This window comes from Psammomys obesus, unplaced genomic scaffold (assembly GCF_907164565.1).
Source record: "Psammomys obesus unplaced genomic scaffold, mPsaObe1.curated_primary_1811, whole genome shotgun sequence".
Classification (NCBI taxonomy): domain Eukaryota; kingdom Metazoa; phylum Chordata; class Mammalia; order Rodentia; family Muridae; genus Psammomys; species Psammomys obesus.
The window spans coordinates 22,651,802-22,667,845 of NW_026596095.1; the positions used below are offsets into that span (position 1 = coordinate 22,651,802).

General features: G+C 43.5%; 1 protein-coding gene across 2 annotated transcripts in view; it reads left to right on the plus strand.

The window, feature by feature from the left end:
* Positions 1 to 16,044, plus strand: part of Manba (mannosidase beta) — an 85,425-nt gene that overhangs the window by 54,972 nt on the left and 14,409 nt on the right. For both annotated transcript variants that reach the window (XR_008722596.1, XM_055628244.1), the window contains exons 13-14: positions 2,011 to 2,175; positions 13,936 to 14,080. Coding sequence is in view for 1 of the 2 variants with exons in the window: in XM_055628244.1 (XP_055484219.1) it covers positions 2,011 to 2,175; positions 13,936 to 14,080 (310 nt within the window). In the remaining variant the exon portion in view is untranslated. The remainder of the gene's footprint in view (positions 1 to 2,010; positions 2,176 to 13,935; positions 14,081 to 16,044) is intronic.

Here is a 16,044-nt window from a genome sequence, read left to right on the forward strand (position 1 = left end):
TGATTAGAATAACCCACCATGTGGTATTACGAAGTTGGTTGAACATGTTGCATTACTGATGATGTTCTATTGGACGTATCTTCCACATTTGTTCATCATTTTGCCTGTTGATGGACACTTATGTTATTTCCGTCTCTTAGCCGTCATGAGGAAAGCTGCTGTGAACGTTAGTGTGCCTGTTTTTGAGTGTGTACGTTTTTCAGACCTCCTAGGTGTGAACGTATGAGCGTAGCTGCTGAATCATGAGATGAATCTCTTAAGGCGCAGAATTGTTTTCTGAGGTGACTGCACCCTTTAGTCCTTCTACTAGTCTTCTTTTCTATATCCTTCCCTACAGTTATTTTAAAAACTTTTTTTTGTGGTAATATACTTTTGCGGAAATTTTGCATTTCTTTTTTTAAATTTTATTTTTTATATTAATTACAGTTTATTCACTTGGTATCCCAGCTGTAGCCCCCTCCCTCCTCCCCTCCCAACCCCTCCCTGCCTCCCTCAATTTTGCATTTCTTTGATGGCTGACTATTCTGAACATTATGAGCTTATTGCAATTTGTATATCTTCCTTTGAGAAATGTGTATTCAGATCCTTTGTTCAATTGTATTTATTGTTTTAGGCAGGGTTTCGCTAGCCCAGAAGTAGGCTGGCCTGAAATTCGTTCTATAGTGGTTTTCAACCTTCCTAATACTGTGACTCTTTAAAACAGTTCCCCATGTTGTGGTGACCCCCATCAGTAAAATTATTTTTGTTGCTATTTCTTCATACCTGTGGCTTTGCTGCTGCTGTGAATTGTAATATAAATGTCTGTGTTTTCTGATGGTCTTGGGCAACCCCTGTGAAAGGGTTGTTTGACCTGCAAAAAGGTCATGACCCACAGGTTGAGAAGTGATAGTCTAGGCAGTTCTAGGATAAGGAATGTGAACAAATTCTAAAACTTTACTATTGTAAGAGTTACTACTCTTATTTAAAATTGCTCTATTTTAAACAGAATATCAATTGTAGTCCACTATTTGGTTTTAAAAACCTAGTAACAGAATTCATCTAAATAAATGAAAGATACAGTGAAGCCAGTTTGCTGGCATTGGCTTGTAAGCCTACCACTTGGGAGGCAGGACAATCAGCTTAGCATCCATACATGGGAGAGAACATGGGTGCTACTTGGGTTCCTATCTCAGAAAATGAAAGGACAACAACAGGAAGAAGGATGGAATGATAAATGTTTTAACAGACAGAATTATGTTTTCTAGACCAGGCTTCTAAGAGAAATACTAAAGTGTAACTTTCTAAGTATGAAAGTAGACCATTGTTTTTTTTTTTTTTAATTTTTTTAACTTTTATTAATTACACTTTATTCACTTTGTATCCCCCCATAAGCCCCACCCTCTTCTCCTCCTGATCCCACCCTCCCTCCCCCTTCTTCACGAATGCCCCTCCCCAAGTCCATTGATAGGGGAGGTCCTCCTCTTCTTCCTTCTGATCTTAGTCTATCAGATCTCATCAGGAGTGGCTGCATTGTCATCTTCTGTGGCCTGGTAAGGCTGCTCCCCACTCAGGGGGAGGTGATCAAAGAGCAGGCCAATCAGTTCATGTCAGAGACAGTCCCTCTTCCCATTACTATGGAACCCACTTGGACACTGAACTGCCATGGGCTACATCTGTGCAGGGGTTCTAGGTTATCTCCATTCGTGGTACTTGGTTGGAGTATGAGTCTCAGGAAAGACCCCTGTGCTCAGATTTTTTGGTTCTGTTGCTCTCCTTGTGGAGTTCCTGTCCTCTCCAGATCTTACTATTTCCCACTTCTTATATAGACCATTGTTTTTAAATTGGATCCCGCCTTGTTCTCAAGGCTGCTCCATTACCAGTGATGACAATTTTTTTTTTAATGTGTGAAATTCACACAACAGAGCAAATCTTAATTTCTTTCTTAATGTGTAGAGCAATTTCCAGGTTTGTCAGAAACATATAAGTAGCCTTTGCTGCTAAGATCTGTAACTCTTACTCTTTACTCAAAAGGTCTCATCTAAAGAGGATTGGTCTTACAGTAGCCACTTTTCCCTTCATCGACAACATCATGCGGATGGTAACAATGAAATGCTTCAACAGGCCCAGCTTCATTTCAAACTCCCCCAAAGTACAGACCCATTGCGCAGATTTAAAGATACCATCTATCTTACTCAGGTAAGCTGTTTTCAGCGTGGAGTTGATAGGTTTCTACACTGAACATACGCAATCATGCAGAATTTGTGGCCTTCGTGTGGCGAACAATGGTCAGGTTTGTGTTTTCTGATTATGACTTTTGTTTTCTTTACAATACAGATGTGACAATCCAGAAAACCTCTATCTAAATTTCGGCTTTGTTTCTCCTTACAAGGACAGCTTATGAAAGTCTGAAACCAACTGTGTACTAAAACGTTTGTTCGTTCAGGATTCACATACAGGTTCAGCAGTAAAAGCAGTAGCAGTATTTCCCTAGCAGGACAGAAATGGGCTCACACATGAGATGGTTCCCTGGCCTCTGACAATAATGTGTGTGCTAGGTAGTGGACAGCTTTATAGGAAAATAAAAGTCCTCATGTATGCAAGTTAATTTCACCACAGACCTGAGACTCAAATATGAGGGTTTGTAGGAGAACCATGCTTTCATGCTCCAGGCCTTGGATTCCATCCCTGAGACAAAGAAAACCAAGATCCTCCCCGCCCCTCCCCACCCCCCACGCACACACACCTTCTCCCATGATAAACTTCTTGGAGAGAACACAAGACAGTATCTTCATGACTTTGAGACAGGCAAAGCCAAACGTTTGACAATGCTCACCACGAAAGAAAATGTTTAGAAATCATATTTCACTACCTGTCTGTCATCAGACGCCCAGCAAATATGCTAGAGAAGGTTCCTAAGCTCAGGGGTTGGTGAAGACTGGAGTGGCCTCCTAGTGTAGGTGGGTAGTGAGAGGCCTTCCTGGTACATGTCATGCAGCTTAGTCAGTCTTCAGGAGTGGTAGTGTGAATCATAGATTAAGGGAACATGCTGGTGTGCGGCTATCTGGAACAGATAACCTGCTGAAAAAGAAGACTGAGAGGGGACTTTGGAACACTGGGACAGTTGAAGAGGCAAAAGAACCTGCTAGCGACAATAAGACGAAGTCAGGGAAGGAAGGCTCTGAATGCTTGCTGCAAGGCCTCCTCAGTTCAAACTTTTTTGACAGTTGCAAAATTAATTTGGTCAACTAATAGTGTCTTAGCAAATGACGTAAGCATATATCCTGTTCTTTAGGACCTTGTGAATGACCAACAAGAAAAGAACAAAGAGGAGGGGTGAGTTAGAGAGGATGAGCCAAAGAAAGAATTAATCTATCTGCCCTCTATCCATATCATTTAAAATTTAATGAAAATTGTATGTAAGATTACTCAGTTCCTGCATCTTCCTTGCTGGTGCTTTCTTGTATTTTCCCTGTTTCTTTCCCTGTTCCTTCCCTGTTCTTTCTGGCAAAGCCTACCTTTCAGTTCCAGGAATTTTCGGTTAATCAGTCAATTCATTATTTTACAGTTTTTGTTTGGTTTTAGTCTGGTGAGGACCACCTTGCTGGGAAAAGTGCTTCCATGGACAGGGAGAGAAGAAGGAGTGGTGGGAGCATAGGGGGAGAAAGGTGGTGACAGGAGCACAGAGAGAAAAACAGCAGATTAATTTAATTGAGATCTCGTCTAGTTTAGGCTTAGAAGGCATCAAGGCAGAGTGCAGAACTTTCTGAGAGGAAGTCCAGTTCTGAACAAGGCTTAGTTGGTTCCTAAATGCTAAGCCTCATCATTACTAAATCCCATGAGTGGATAATTCCACCAGTGCCAATCTGCCTCCTCCTGCCTCGACTAGCTCTCCCTACACCTAAATTTCAGCATGAACGGTCTCTGTTTGCTTACTCGACATACCGAGTGTGAGGCTTGCTTATGTTGGTGACACAATGAGTGTGTATTCTTTTGTTTTGTTCTGGATGATTTTACCGTGGAACAAATCCCATTGCGTGTAGTTTTCCTCCTGAAGGACCCTTATGTTGTCTCTAGCTGGAGGCCGTTATGAGAAACGCTGCTATGAGCAGTATTTGAGATGACTATTATAGACAAGTGTACTCGCTTGGGTGTGCAGCTGATTTCCAAGGAAGCCAAGTATTTAGCTGTGACAGAAACTGTCAGAAACTTTCCCAAAGTGGTCAAACGAAGCGACACTTTGTCTAACAGTGCTTTACAGTTCCAGCTGGCTTACCCTCTCCTCAGCAGCTGGCGGTGCCAGTCTTTAATTATAAGAATTTTGGTGGGTGTGCATCTTAAGTGGTTTTAATTTTCACTTGCTTGGTTGAAAATGAGATTAAAGAGCTGGCGAGGTGGTTAAGAGCACCAACCACTCGCCTAGAGGAACCAGGTTTGATTTCCCAGCACCCATATGACTGCTCATAACTCCAATTCCAGGGAATCTAATGCCTTCTTCTGGCCTCTGTGGGCACCAGGCACACACAGACATACATGCAGGGAAAGGACCCAAACATACCAAATACATTATAAAAATATGTGATTAAGCACAGTTTCTTTCTTTTTTTTTTCCTTTTCTGTTCTCTCTTTCTTTTTTTGATTTTTGTTTGTTTCTTTGTTTTTTTCCTGAGACTGGGTTTCCCTGGCTGTCCTAGAATTCAGTCTGTAGATCAGGCTGGCCTTGAACTCAGAGATCCTTCCATCTCTGCCTCCTGAGTGCTAGGACTAAAGGCGTGTGCCACCATCACCTGTCAAAGCAAATTTACATATATTTATTAACTGCTTGGGTAGTTTTTATAGTAAAGTGTTTATTCAAGGTTTCTGCTTATTTGTCTTTTAGAAGTTCTTAATTATGGCTATCTCATATTAGGTATATGAATTATAGCTAGAAGTATTTCTCAGTAGTACAGCACTTTCCTAATATGCTCTGGGTTCCATCCCAGGCATCACAGAAAAGATGTGTGTGTGTGTGTGTATGAGTGTATGTTTATTGCACTGAAGGGACTGACTGATTACTAACAGAGCACATGGTATATATCAGAATCCTTTCTAGGTATCATGTGATTTAATTATCAGGCAATCAGCCTTCCTCTAAGTGTCTGATTCTTGACCACAAAATGTTTTGAACCTTTTCTTGTAGAAGTCTGACATCTCCAGACATCATATTAGCTGTTTATAATGTAAAGTGCATTTTAGTTAGTTTTTTTTTTGACAGTATTGAGAGAATTAAACCCAAGGCCTTGCGTTCACTAGGCAAGCCCTCTATTACTGAGAGCTACAGCTACAGCCACTATTAAATTCTATGCCTGAGGAGACAGAAGTTCAGAACAGAAATATTTTACTCAAGAACTCGTCAATGACTAGAACAAACTTTCTGTTTTTAAGCTCTCTGTGATATTGCACCACCTTGAGAAAAGGGAAGCTGTGCAATATTGAGGCATTTGGTTGACTTATTAACTTCCAGAGCCTATTGGAACACTGGAAAAGGTGAAGCCAATACCTAGCTCTTTGGAATAATCAACAAAACGAATGATTTTTAGGTGGACAAGTCGAGTGGAGAGTCCAAATTAGGAATGGACGAGGAAATAGTACCACTTGCCTTACAGAAATTGTTAGGATTATGCAGCGGAGTTATACGGCGGGTTCATAAATCACGCCAAGGGTCAGGTTCCACATGGGAGGTTTTATTAGGGGAGAGGAAGGGGTTGCAGAGACTGTCACAGAGACAGAGAGAGAAAGGGAAAGAGGGGAAAGAGCGAGAGGGGGAGGGAGAGAGAGAGAAAGAGAGAGACTGGTCTTCTTATAAGGTGATCCAGCGCATCATACGCAGGAAACACATGCTTGTGTCATGACGGTGGTGAAGGGTCCTGAGTTTTTGGAGGTGGCTACAGAGATGCCTGATTGATGTTCCACTTGTCAGGTCCCCTGGGAGCTGGCTGTGGAGATGCCTGTTTGCCAACTCCATCATTCCTCCCTTTTCTGTTTATTTAAAAAAAAAAAATGAACTAGGAGGAGGAGTGATGGTGGGAAGGGGATAGGGGTGACTTGTGCTCTTTAAGCTGCTTCCTGCTGATTAGGGGCATTGTCATTCTCAGGGTACAGCTGGTCCCCACCATCACGGTAGATTGGAAAGTTGTTGTAATCCGGTTCTGTGGTCAGAGGCTGATAAACCTGTAAGAGTAACTGATGAATGGTTTGGTTAGAGCATTTCTGGATTTATTGTTGGAGGAATGCAGAGAAGAAGCTTATAAAGCAGGGTGCAAAAAGCAAAAGCATGAAGATGAGCAGGAGAGCTGTGAGGAATGGCAGACTCCACTTCCATATGGGGTTCTCTAAGGCCCAAGAGTTAAAGGTCTCCAGCTGTTCCCTTCGCTTCTGTCACTGTCTGGAGTTGTTGGATTTTGTCTTTTACTATACCTAACTGGTTGACATAAAAGCAACCTTCTTCTTGGAGGAAGAGGCAAAGGCCACCTTTTTCAGCCGTGAGGAGGTCTAATCTTTGTTATGCTTTGAAGTACTACTGCTGCCAGTGAGTTGATCTCTCCCTGAAGAGATAATATTGTCTGAGCCGATCGCTGGAAATCCTGGATGAACTGGGAAGAAAGCTGATAATGCAATGTTATAGAAGTGGCCGGTCCCTCTGTCCTGGTTCCAATACTTGCTGTGATTTCTGCAACAAGCCAGCAGAGGCAAGATTTGAATTGCCCTCTTATCATGCTAGGCAGATGTTGAGTCTACAACTGGAATTGATAAGGGTTCTTTTCCATGTGTCACCCACAACTTGGGGAAGAGGAGCACCAGTGTGCAAACTCCTGACCAGCCAACAGGTAGACCTGAGTACCACAAAGAATTGAGGTATTCCAAGCAGTAGGGCATTGGGGTTGAGATGAGGTATTGAGGATTATAGTTTCATTGCTGTCTAAGGAACATAATGTTACCACAGAATGTGTCCCAGATGCCTTGAAACAGCTTGCCCCACCAAAGATATGGAAAAGGTAGGCAGTTGTGGCAACACCAGAGTCAGGGCAGCTGGTGAATGGCAAGATAAGGCTATTTGACAGGGTCACTGGAGAAGCTGTCAATGGTAGTTCTGAGTTGGTCCCAGGTGGGACACATAGCCAACAATATCCAAAATGGCCAGGTTAGGCGACATTAAGGCTGAGATCAGAGTCTGAAGGAGGAGACGAAACGCCAGGTTTGTATTATTTAGGAGGTGAGATGTTAGAGAGGCGGTGACCTTAGAGGAGTGTTTGCTTAATTACCTTCTCTACTTCACCCATCCCCGGGTATTGGGTAATTGGGATGTATTTTCTCTGGATATGAATTGTACTTATTGGTAAATTGGGTGTTGTAGCAGCAGTAGAGGTTTCTAAAGACGCCTGTTTCCCATCTGGGATCCCGAGGGTGTTTGATGTAGAAGAAGAGAGTCTTCTTATATAGGTGAAGGTGCGTGGTGCTGGTGCGTGGGCCTGGCAAAGTAAGGCCAGGGCAGGAATCAAGCAAGAACTTGAGGCAGACACCATGAAGCAACGGTGCTTGCTAGCTCACTCCGGCCCTCTCACAGGCTCAGACTAAGCAAGCACATTTTCTTATATAGCACAGGCTCTCCTGCCCGGTGATGGGTGCCACCGTCAGGGCGTGGGCCCTCCCTCATCAATAAATAATGGAGACAGTCCCCACAGACATGTTCCTGCAGGCTGATCTGACCGAGACGTGTCTTCAGTCGAGGCTTTCCTCTCACACGACTCTATGCCATGCCGAGTCAACCACTGAAGCTAACTAGGACAGCACCTAGCCTACCATCGCGGCTCAGCCAACACTACAATAGGCTGCAACCCATCAGTCATTTCTTCACCATCCTTACCCCATGTGGTTGTAGCTTCATGGAGGAGATTACTGCAGCACGGGGTGTTAGTGTCGGAAAAAGGAAAAATTCAAACTCGGAGGCTCAGTTTCTGCTGAGTGCGCATTACCTTCATTGTTACAAAACTGAAGGATCCTAAATCAGACGACTGTTATTTGGAGACTATCTGTACTTAGAAACCTGGTTCAACAAACAGGCACATTGAAAACTCCCCCAGCCCCCCCCCCAAAAAAAAAACTATAGAAGGGAATTAAATAATAATTACAACTCCCCGTGTTCATAAATCAGAGGGCTTGCTTGTTAAGATGATAGCACTTTCTGAGTAGATTTACTGACTCAGTGTCAGTCAATATTTCTACTACTCTTTGAGAAGTGGGCATGCAGGCCCACAGTTCAGTCTGGAAATACAAGATATCCAGAATAGTCAACAGAGTTTTAAAAAAGAAGAATAGAGTTAGAGAACTCATACTTCGAATATTAAAATTCATTCACTCTAAAGCTGCTCAATCCAGAGTGTGGTACAGGGGCTGGAGAGGTGCCTCAGTGGTTAAGAGTGCTAGCTGTTCTTCCAAAGGACCTGGGTTCAAATCGCAGCACTCACGTGGCCGTTCACAACTGTTTGAAACTCCAATTCCAGGGGGTCTGATACCCTCACACAGACATATATAGAAGCAAAACACAAATGTAAATGAGATAAAACATTTTTAACAAGAAAACTATATTTAAATAAAAAAAGAAGAGCGTGGCATATATCAGTAGACCAGAAGCCTAGCAATGAACATGCTCTCTATGGCTAATAAAATTTTTTAAATTAAGTTTTTGCTTGAATTGGAAAATAAAATTGTGTATATTTAGGAAATGCAACATGATAACATGATATATATATATATATATATATATATATATATATGTGTGTGTGTGTGTGTGTGTGTGTGTGTGTGTGTGTGTGTGTGTGTGCATTGTAATAGTTAATCTCAATTGTCAACCTTATGAGTGACACTGGCCCCTGGGCATTCTTGTGGGGAGTTATCTTGATTCATTGAGGTGGGAAGACATGAACTGGTGGTACTGTTTCCCGGGCTGGGCTGCTAGACTGTATAAATGGTGAGCATAAGCAGCCATCACTCTCTGCTTCTTGATTTTGGATGCGTGCGACCATCTGCCTTGAGCGTCTGCTGTCGTACCGACTGTGATGAGCTGTGAGGGGTAGCTGCAAGCCAAAAGAAACCCTTTCTCCCTTACTTTGCTTTTGCCCCAGAAGCAAGAAGAGTGACTGGGACACACATGGAGTGCCAGAGCCAGTAGTGAAAGTATTTTTTTTTTGAGGTAACGACACTGAATCTGCTTTTTTAGCATTTTTGAGATATGAATTATGATCTTATTAAATATTGTCATTGTTTTCTACAACAGATTTCTTGAATTTCTTTCTCCTAACTGAAATAAGTATCATCATCTCCCTTCTCCCAGCCTCTGGTAACCATTCTATTCTCTGCTCCCATGGGTTCAACTTTATGAAACTGCGCATGTAAGTGATTTTAAGATTGTTTCCCTTTCTGCAGTTTCCTTGTGCTCTAGTTAGGTTTTCATTGCTTCGATAAAACAAGATGGTCAAAAGCAACTTGAGGAGGACAGGTTTGATTTGTCTTTCATGCCCCAGTCCCAGTTCACCATGAAGGGAAGTCAGGGCAGAAGCTCAGGGCAGGAACCTGGAGGCAGAGGCTGAAGCAGAGGCTGAAGCAGAGGCTGTGGAGGGGCACTGCTTACTGGCTTGCTCCCTGAAGATTGCTCAGCCTGTAATTAATTAATTAATTAATGAATACCCTCGATTGCAGTTTCTCCTCCCTCCTGTCCGTCTTTCCCCCTTCCCACCCCCACCCTCCATCCACGCCTCTTCTGTCTCTCTTCAGAAAACAGCAGGACCACCTGCGCAGGGGTGTCACCACCCACAGTAAACTGGGCCTTCCCATATCAATCACTAATCAAGAACATGACCCACAGACTTGCCTACAGGCCTGTATGATAGAGGCAGTTCCTCAGCCGAGATTCCCTCTTACCAGATATGTCTAGGTTTGTGTCAAGTTGACAAGAACTAACCAGCACAGCTTGCTTACCTTAACGCAATATCCCCCAGGTTAATTAACATTGCCACAGACAATAGACTTTTCTTCTTTCCGCTGTATATATACCCCATGTTTCCCTTACTTATTTATTTGTTGACAAGACACTTAGGTTGATTCTATTTTGTCTGGAATGTAGGTATCTTTTTGATAAACTAATTTCATTTCTTTGGGATCTAAACCTACTAGTGTATCTGTTAGACTGTAATGGGGCCCTATTTGAAAATTTTTGAGGCCCCTCTATAGTGTTTTCTAGTTTCCACCCCCAAGACAATAAAATGGGGGCAAGGCTAGAATTTTGAACTGATGGTTCTGGAACAGGTAGATACTCAAATGCCAAAGAGTAAATGTGGACTCCTATTTCACACCACACATAAGATTAACCAAAATGGATCAAAGGCTTAAACATAAGATGTAAAACTAGGGAAGAAAACATACATACAGCAGGGAAAACATGAGGTGCTAAAGCGCCCAGCTTCCAGGCTCTCTGCTTGGACGCGTGCTACCAAGAACCTGAGCGTTACCTTCCCTTGCTCATTCTGATTTCCAGGGTCTCCATTGTAACTTCAGCTTCAGCCTCATAGGTGCGTGTGTGACCCTATCAGGGGCTACTTTCAGGGACTCTGACCTTCCAACACACTGCCTGGTCTCCCCCGGTTTCCTCTGAAACCTCACTAGAAGCCCCTGCGACTCTAACTTGGGCATTTGGCCTGTCTGCCAAGCCAGCGGCCCACGGGCTTGTCAAGGTCTGCTGCTGGCGTGAGTTATCCCTGGGCTGCTGGGATCGCAGGTGCAGTGGTTTCTGAAGGTCCTACTGCCACAGGCATCCAGGAGTGAGCAGAGTACCCCAAGAGTCCCTTCTCAGAAGACTCCTCCCTTGAACGTCTTTGAACAGAATTTGTACTTCTGTGTTACTGAGCCTGGGATGGGTCAGATCTCTTTCGTATTGTTCCAGTAGGGTGTGCTTGGCTTCTTTTCCACTCCTTGTACATCTTTGACCGAAAGATTGTGCATGTTTCTTTTCTGGTCAAGTTTCAGTCATTTTAAAAATCTTGCTTCTCTGCCCCTCCTTGTTCTAGATCTGTACATGTGGACTAGGCGGTGAGTGATGCCTTTGAGAGGACCAGATGCTGTGCTGCTTAGAGCTCTCTCTGCTACATGAGCTGCCTGGGTCCACAAAGGCTCAGGCACAGGCACTGTGCATCTAGGGTCTTTGCCATAACACTGCTAATTCACAACAGAGATCTCACTTCTGGCTGAAACTTCATCAGCCTGGTTTTTCCTTTCCATGTTCCAACCAGCACTGTGATTTCTGAGTCGCTGCCAGAATTTCTCGTTAAACTCTGCTTACTGCTTATTAGGTCTTTATTAGGTCCCTAGCCTATTCCTCCAAACTCTTCCAGGCTCTTTCTGCAAACAGCTTCAAAAGTTCCCCATAGAATATCTGCAATAGCAATGACCACCCCACTTCTTTGTGCCTTTATTCTACCCTAATCCCTTCCAACCTTCAAGCACTAGGTAGGAGAGAAATAAGGTTAGAGGGGAAATGGGGGTATAGACCTCTATGGACTTATTGCTGATTAGGGACATAGAGTTCCTTGAGGCAAGTCCACCGGGAATCTAGCAATAGCAAACGCAGCACTGGGGGCAGCAACAGTGGGAACAGTAGCTGGCACAGGCCTCTGGCATTTATACCCTCTCCAGAGTCCCCAGAATTAACAATATGCAGCTGGCAAAGATCACGCCCCCTGCTAGTGCATGAGGCAAATCATAATCACCTGCTGTGAAGCAGCCCCGTATCCCACACCCATAACATCACTGGGTTTTAACAGGAACAAAAATTCTCACTACATAAAATGATATTTAATGCCGGCCCCAGACCTTATGCCCCCTCCCCCTCTATCTCCACTGAGATTTCAGTTCTTGGCTGCTTCTCTTCATAGAACATTCTGGAAATTACTAAGTGATTAGGTACAGAAACTCAATACACATGCAGATGCTTACTCCAGGGATCCAGATTCTCTGTGTGTAGGTATCAAAGTCTCAAAGGAGCTAGATTCCACTCTGTTTAGTTCAGACAAGAATGGCATTTTCATAAGGAACTTGGCTAGAGATCCTGAGTTGAACTTCAAGTTAGCTTGACTGACAGAGAAATTCTTTGGTCTATTTTTTTTTTTAATTTCCTCTCCTCTGAGGTTATTTTTAGACTGACACATTCCAAGTGTACACTGTGGTCACTCTGGGCTGTCACTGGTGCTGCTAGCTGCAGAGATTTGCTGTCCTGTGGCACACTGTCTGGCTGAGGTGCTATTGTCCCCAGCTAGCTGGCTCAGAGTGAGAAGGCTGTGTCTTGATCAGCTTAACACACAGCCACTCTTTCACAGAGACATCTCCCCTAGATCACTCTAGCCTGCCCTGGCCCCCTCTCTGCTCAGAAATCCTAATGACATTTTGGAAATGCAAGTTAGTCACATCCCTCTTTCCCCTTACAGCAGCCCAGGACCTCAGCTGCTTTGGGGTGTAGCAGCACTCTGCCATGCTTTCCAGGGCTTCCTGGTCAGGATGTGAGTTCCTACCAGATGTTTTCATTACTCCAGGCTTATAGGTAGCCTATAAGCTATCTGTTATCCGCTCTTAGTCAGGCTGCATGTGTGAGCATGCACACACCACACACACACACACACACACACACACACACACTGTCCTCTCTGCTGGGAGGTTCTGTTCTACTAGGACAATCCTTACTTTTGTACTGAGCTCTTTGCTCTTTACCGCACAAGCTCACAGCATTGGCCTGTCTTCTATACAAGGCAGTAAGCAGCACGAGGCAAAGTATATCTGCAGTTTTGGTTGGATAAGAGTCTCCACATCACGAACATGTAATATGTATTGTGGATACCTGCTATTTAGCGAATGACCGTGACTTCACTCTTCCGGAAAATGTGTCTCTGACTCATGCAAGCAGTAACCTCATTGTTCCTCCTTCCTCATCCAGCCCACCACAGTTTAAAATCGCTTCCCCCATCTGAGCTTTGTTGTTTATAGAAAGAAGTAACCTGCACTTAGTTTTCTAGTGGCCAGGAATGCTTCCTTCTCTCTTTCTGAGGTGCTCCACACCCTGCTTGAAGGCCACTCTGTTCTCTGAGTGAAATCTTGTTGCCCTGACCATGTCTCCAGGGTCTCTGATCATCCATGATGCTCCCAAACACCACCCCCGGCAGAAATCCAAGCTAAGACACAAGGTCCAGTGTCAGTAAAAGCAGCAGTAGGTCAGAAGGACCGGTCTCCCAGTGATGACAGTGGTAATTAAGGTCCTTCCTGGAGTTTTCCCATGCCTCTTTACTTGTTGGTATAACGCAATTGGATAATACAAATGGAGAAGCGACAGCCGTAAGAAATTGTAGGTTAATTATCCAAAACCATGTTGTGAAAAGCTAGTTTGACTAGGAAATAGAGGTTGATAATTTACTCATAGCAGTGATGCTTTCCTTACAGTCTTTTTTCTAATAAAAGTTTGTTGTTGTTGTTTTAGCTATGAATGTACTTGTAAAATTTGCTGTTGCAAAATAACCTGCTGTTTGACTATATATGGCATTTGTTCTGGAATAATAGCTTTTGTTTTCCTTCATTTCCTACACAGCCATTGGCTTTTACACCATTCTATTTCCTTTGTCACCTGCTGTCATAACAGATAAAGCACTGAGCCCCCACCCCACCTCTGTTGTAGACAACACTTTCTCTCATGCCAAGGAACTAGCTCCAGATTTAAGAAAAATGATGTATCCTTAATTAATGCAAGTCTACTTCTTTATTCTATCCAATTTACTCTAAAAAACAAGCAAGCGAGCGAGCAAACAAACAACCCCACGCCTGTGATTTCTGAACTCTAGACAGCCTACATCAGACAATAACACCTGTGTGTGACACCTCCCCAATCAGGTGATGCAGGCCCAGTGTGTCAAAACAGAAACTGAATTCTACATGCGCAGCCGGAGCGAGATAGTGGATGGAGATGGCCACACCATGGGGGCACTTTATTGGCAGTTAAATGATATCTGGCAGGCTCCTTCCTGGTCCTCTCTTGGTAAGTGTTTCTATTCTTTTCTTTTCTTTTTTTTCAACTATGGATAATATTTAATTAGGACTTTTTAAAATTCAAAACTGGCTCTTGTTGATAGTTCTAACATCCTGATTATAGTGCTTTAAAAATTGATTTGGTCTCATTGCATTGTGCTTTTTTTTTTTTCATTCTTTCTTTCTTTCTTTCTTTATTTTTTTTTTTGTGGTGAATACCTTTTTTTTTCTTTATTATTTACACTTTATTCACTTTGTATCCCCCTGTGGTTCCCTCCCTCCTCCTGTCCCAATCCCTTCCTTCCTCCACCCTCTTCATGCATGCCCCTCCCCAAGTCCACTGATAGGGGAGGACTTCTTTTCCTTCCTTTTGATCCTAGTCAATTAGGTCTCATCAGGAGTGGCTGCATTCTGTGGCCTGGTAATGCTGCTTCCCCCTCAGGGGGAGGTAATTAAAGAGCAGGCCAAGCAGTTCATGTCAGAGACAGTCCCTGTTCCTGTTATAAAGGAATCCACATGGATACTGAACTGCCATGGGCTACACTGTGCAGGGGTCTTAGGTTATCTGCATGCATAATCCTTGGTTGTATTATCAGTCTCAGGAAAGACCCCCGTGCTCAGATTTTTTGGTTCTGTTGCTCTCCTTGTGGAATTCCTGTCCTCTCCAGATCTTACTGTTTCCCACTTCTTTCCTAAGATTCCCTGCACTCTGCCCAAAGGTTGGCCATAAGTCTCAGCATCTACATTGATAGTCTGCAGGGCAGAGACTTTCAGAGGTCCTCTGTGTCAGGCTCCTGACTTGTTCCCTCTTTTCTCCTTCTTCTGATGTCCATCCTCTTTGCCTTTCTGGATAGGAATTGAGCATTTTAGCAGGAGTCCTCCCTCTTGATTAGTTTCTTTAGGTGTACAGATTTTAGTAGGTTTATCCTATATTATATGTCTATATGAGTGAGTATATACCGTGTGCATCTTCCTGCTTCTGGGATAGCTCACTCAGGATGATCTTTTCCAGATCCCACCATTTACCTGCAAATTTCATGATTTCCTTGTTTTTTATTGCTGAGTTTTTTATTGTTACACATCCATTGTGTAGATGTAAACGACTGCCTACAGATTGGGAAAGGATCTTCACCAACCCTATATCTGACAGAGGACTAATATCCAGTATATATTAAGAACTCAAGAAGTTAAACAGCAACAAATCAAGTAATCCAATTAAAAATGGGATACAGAGCTAAACAGAGAATTCTCAATAGAGGAATATCGAATGGCAGAGAAACACTTAAAGAAATGTTCAACATCCTTAGTCATAAGGGAAATGCATATCAAAATGACCCTAAGATTTCACCTTACACCCATCAGAATGGCTAAGATCAAAAACTCAAGTGACAACACATGCTGGAGAGGTTGTGGAGAAAGGGGAACCCTCCTCCACTGCTGGTGGGAATGTAAACTTGTACAACCACTCTGGAAATCAATCTGGTGCTTCCTCAGACAACTAGGAATAGCGCTTCCTCAAGATCCAGCTATACCACTCCTAGGCATGTACTTGAGCCAAAGAGGCTCAAGTACACAATAAGGACATTTGCTCAACCATGTTTGTAGCAGCCTTATTGTAATAGCCAGAAGCTGGAAACAGCCCAGATGCACCTCAGTGGAGGAATGGAAACAGAAATTGTAAGAGTTTCTTTGTGTGAGAGAAATCAATGCCTGAGTGGAGAGGGACTGGGAAATCGCAAAGCCTGAAGAATCAGATTACCCCAAGGAGAGCTGGGCCAAAGAGGCCATTCCCTCCCTGAACCTGCTCTGTGAACTCTGCTGCCCCTAATGGTTTGTCCATGAGCTTGTGATGCCAAGCAAAGTCACAGCAGGCTGGTGAAGAGTGCATTCAGCTTCAGAGATCGAAGGTGTGATATGGGATGAAGTAGTGTGTGTGTGTGTGTGTGTGTGTGTGTGTGTGTGTGTGTGTGTGTG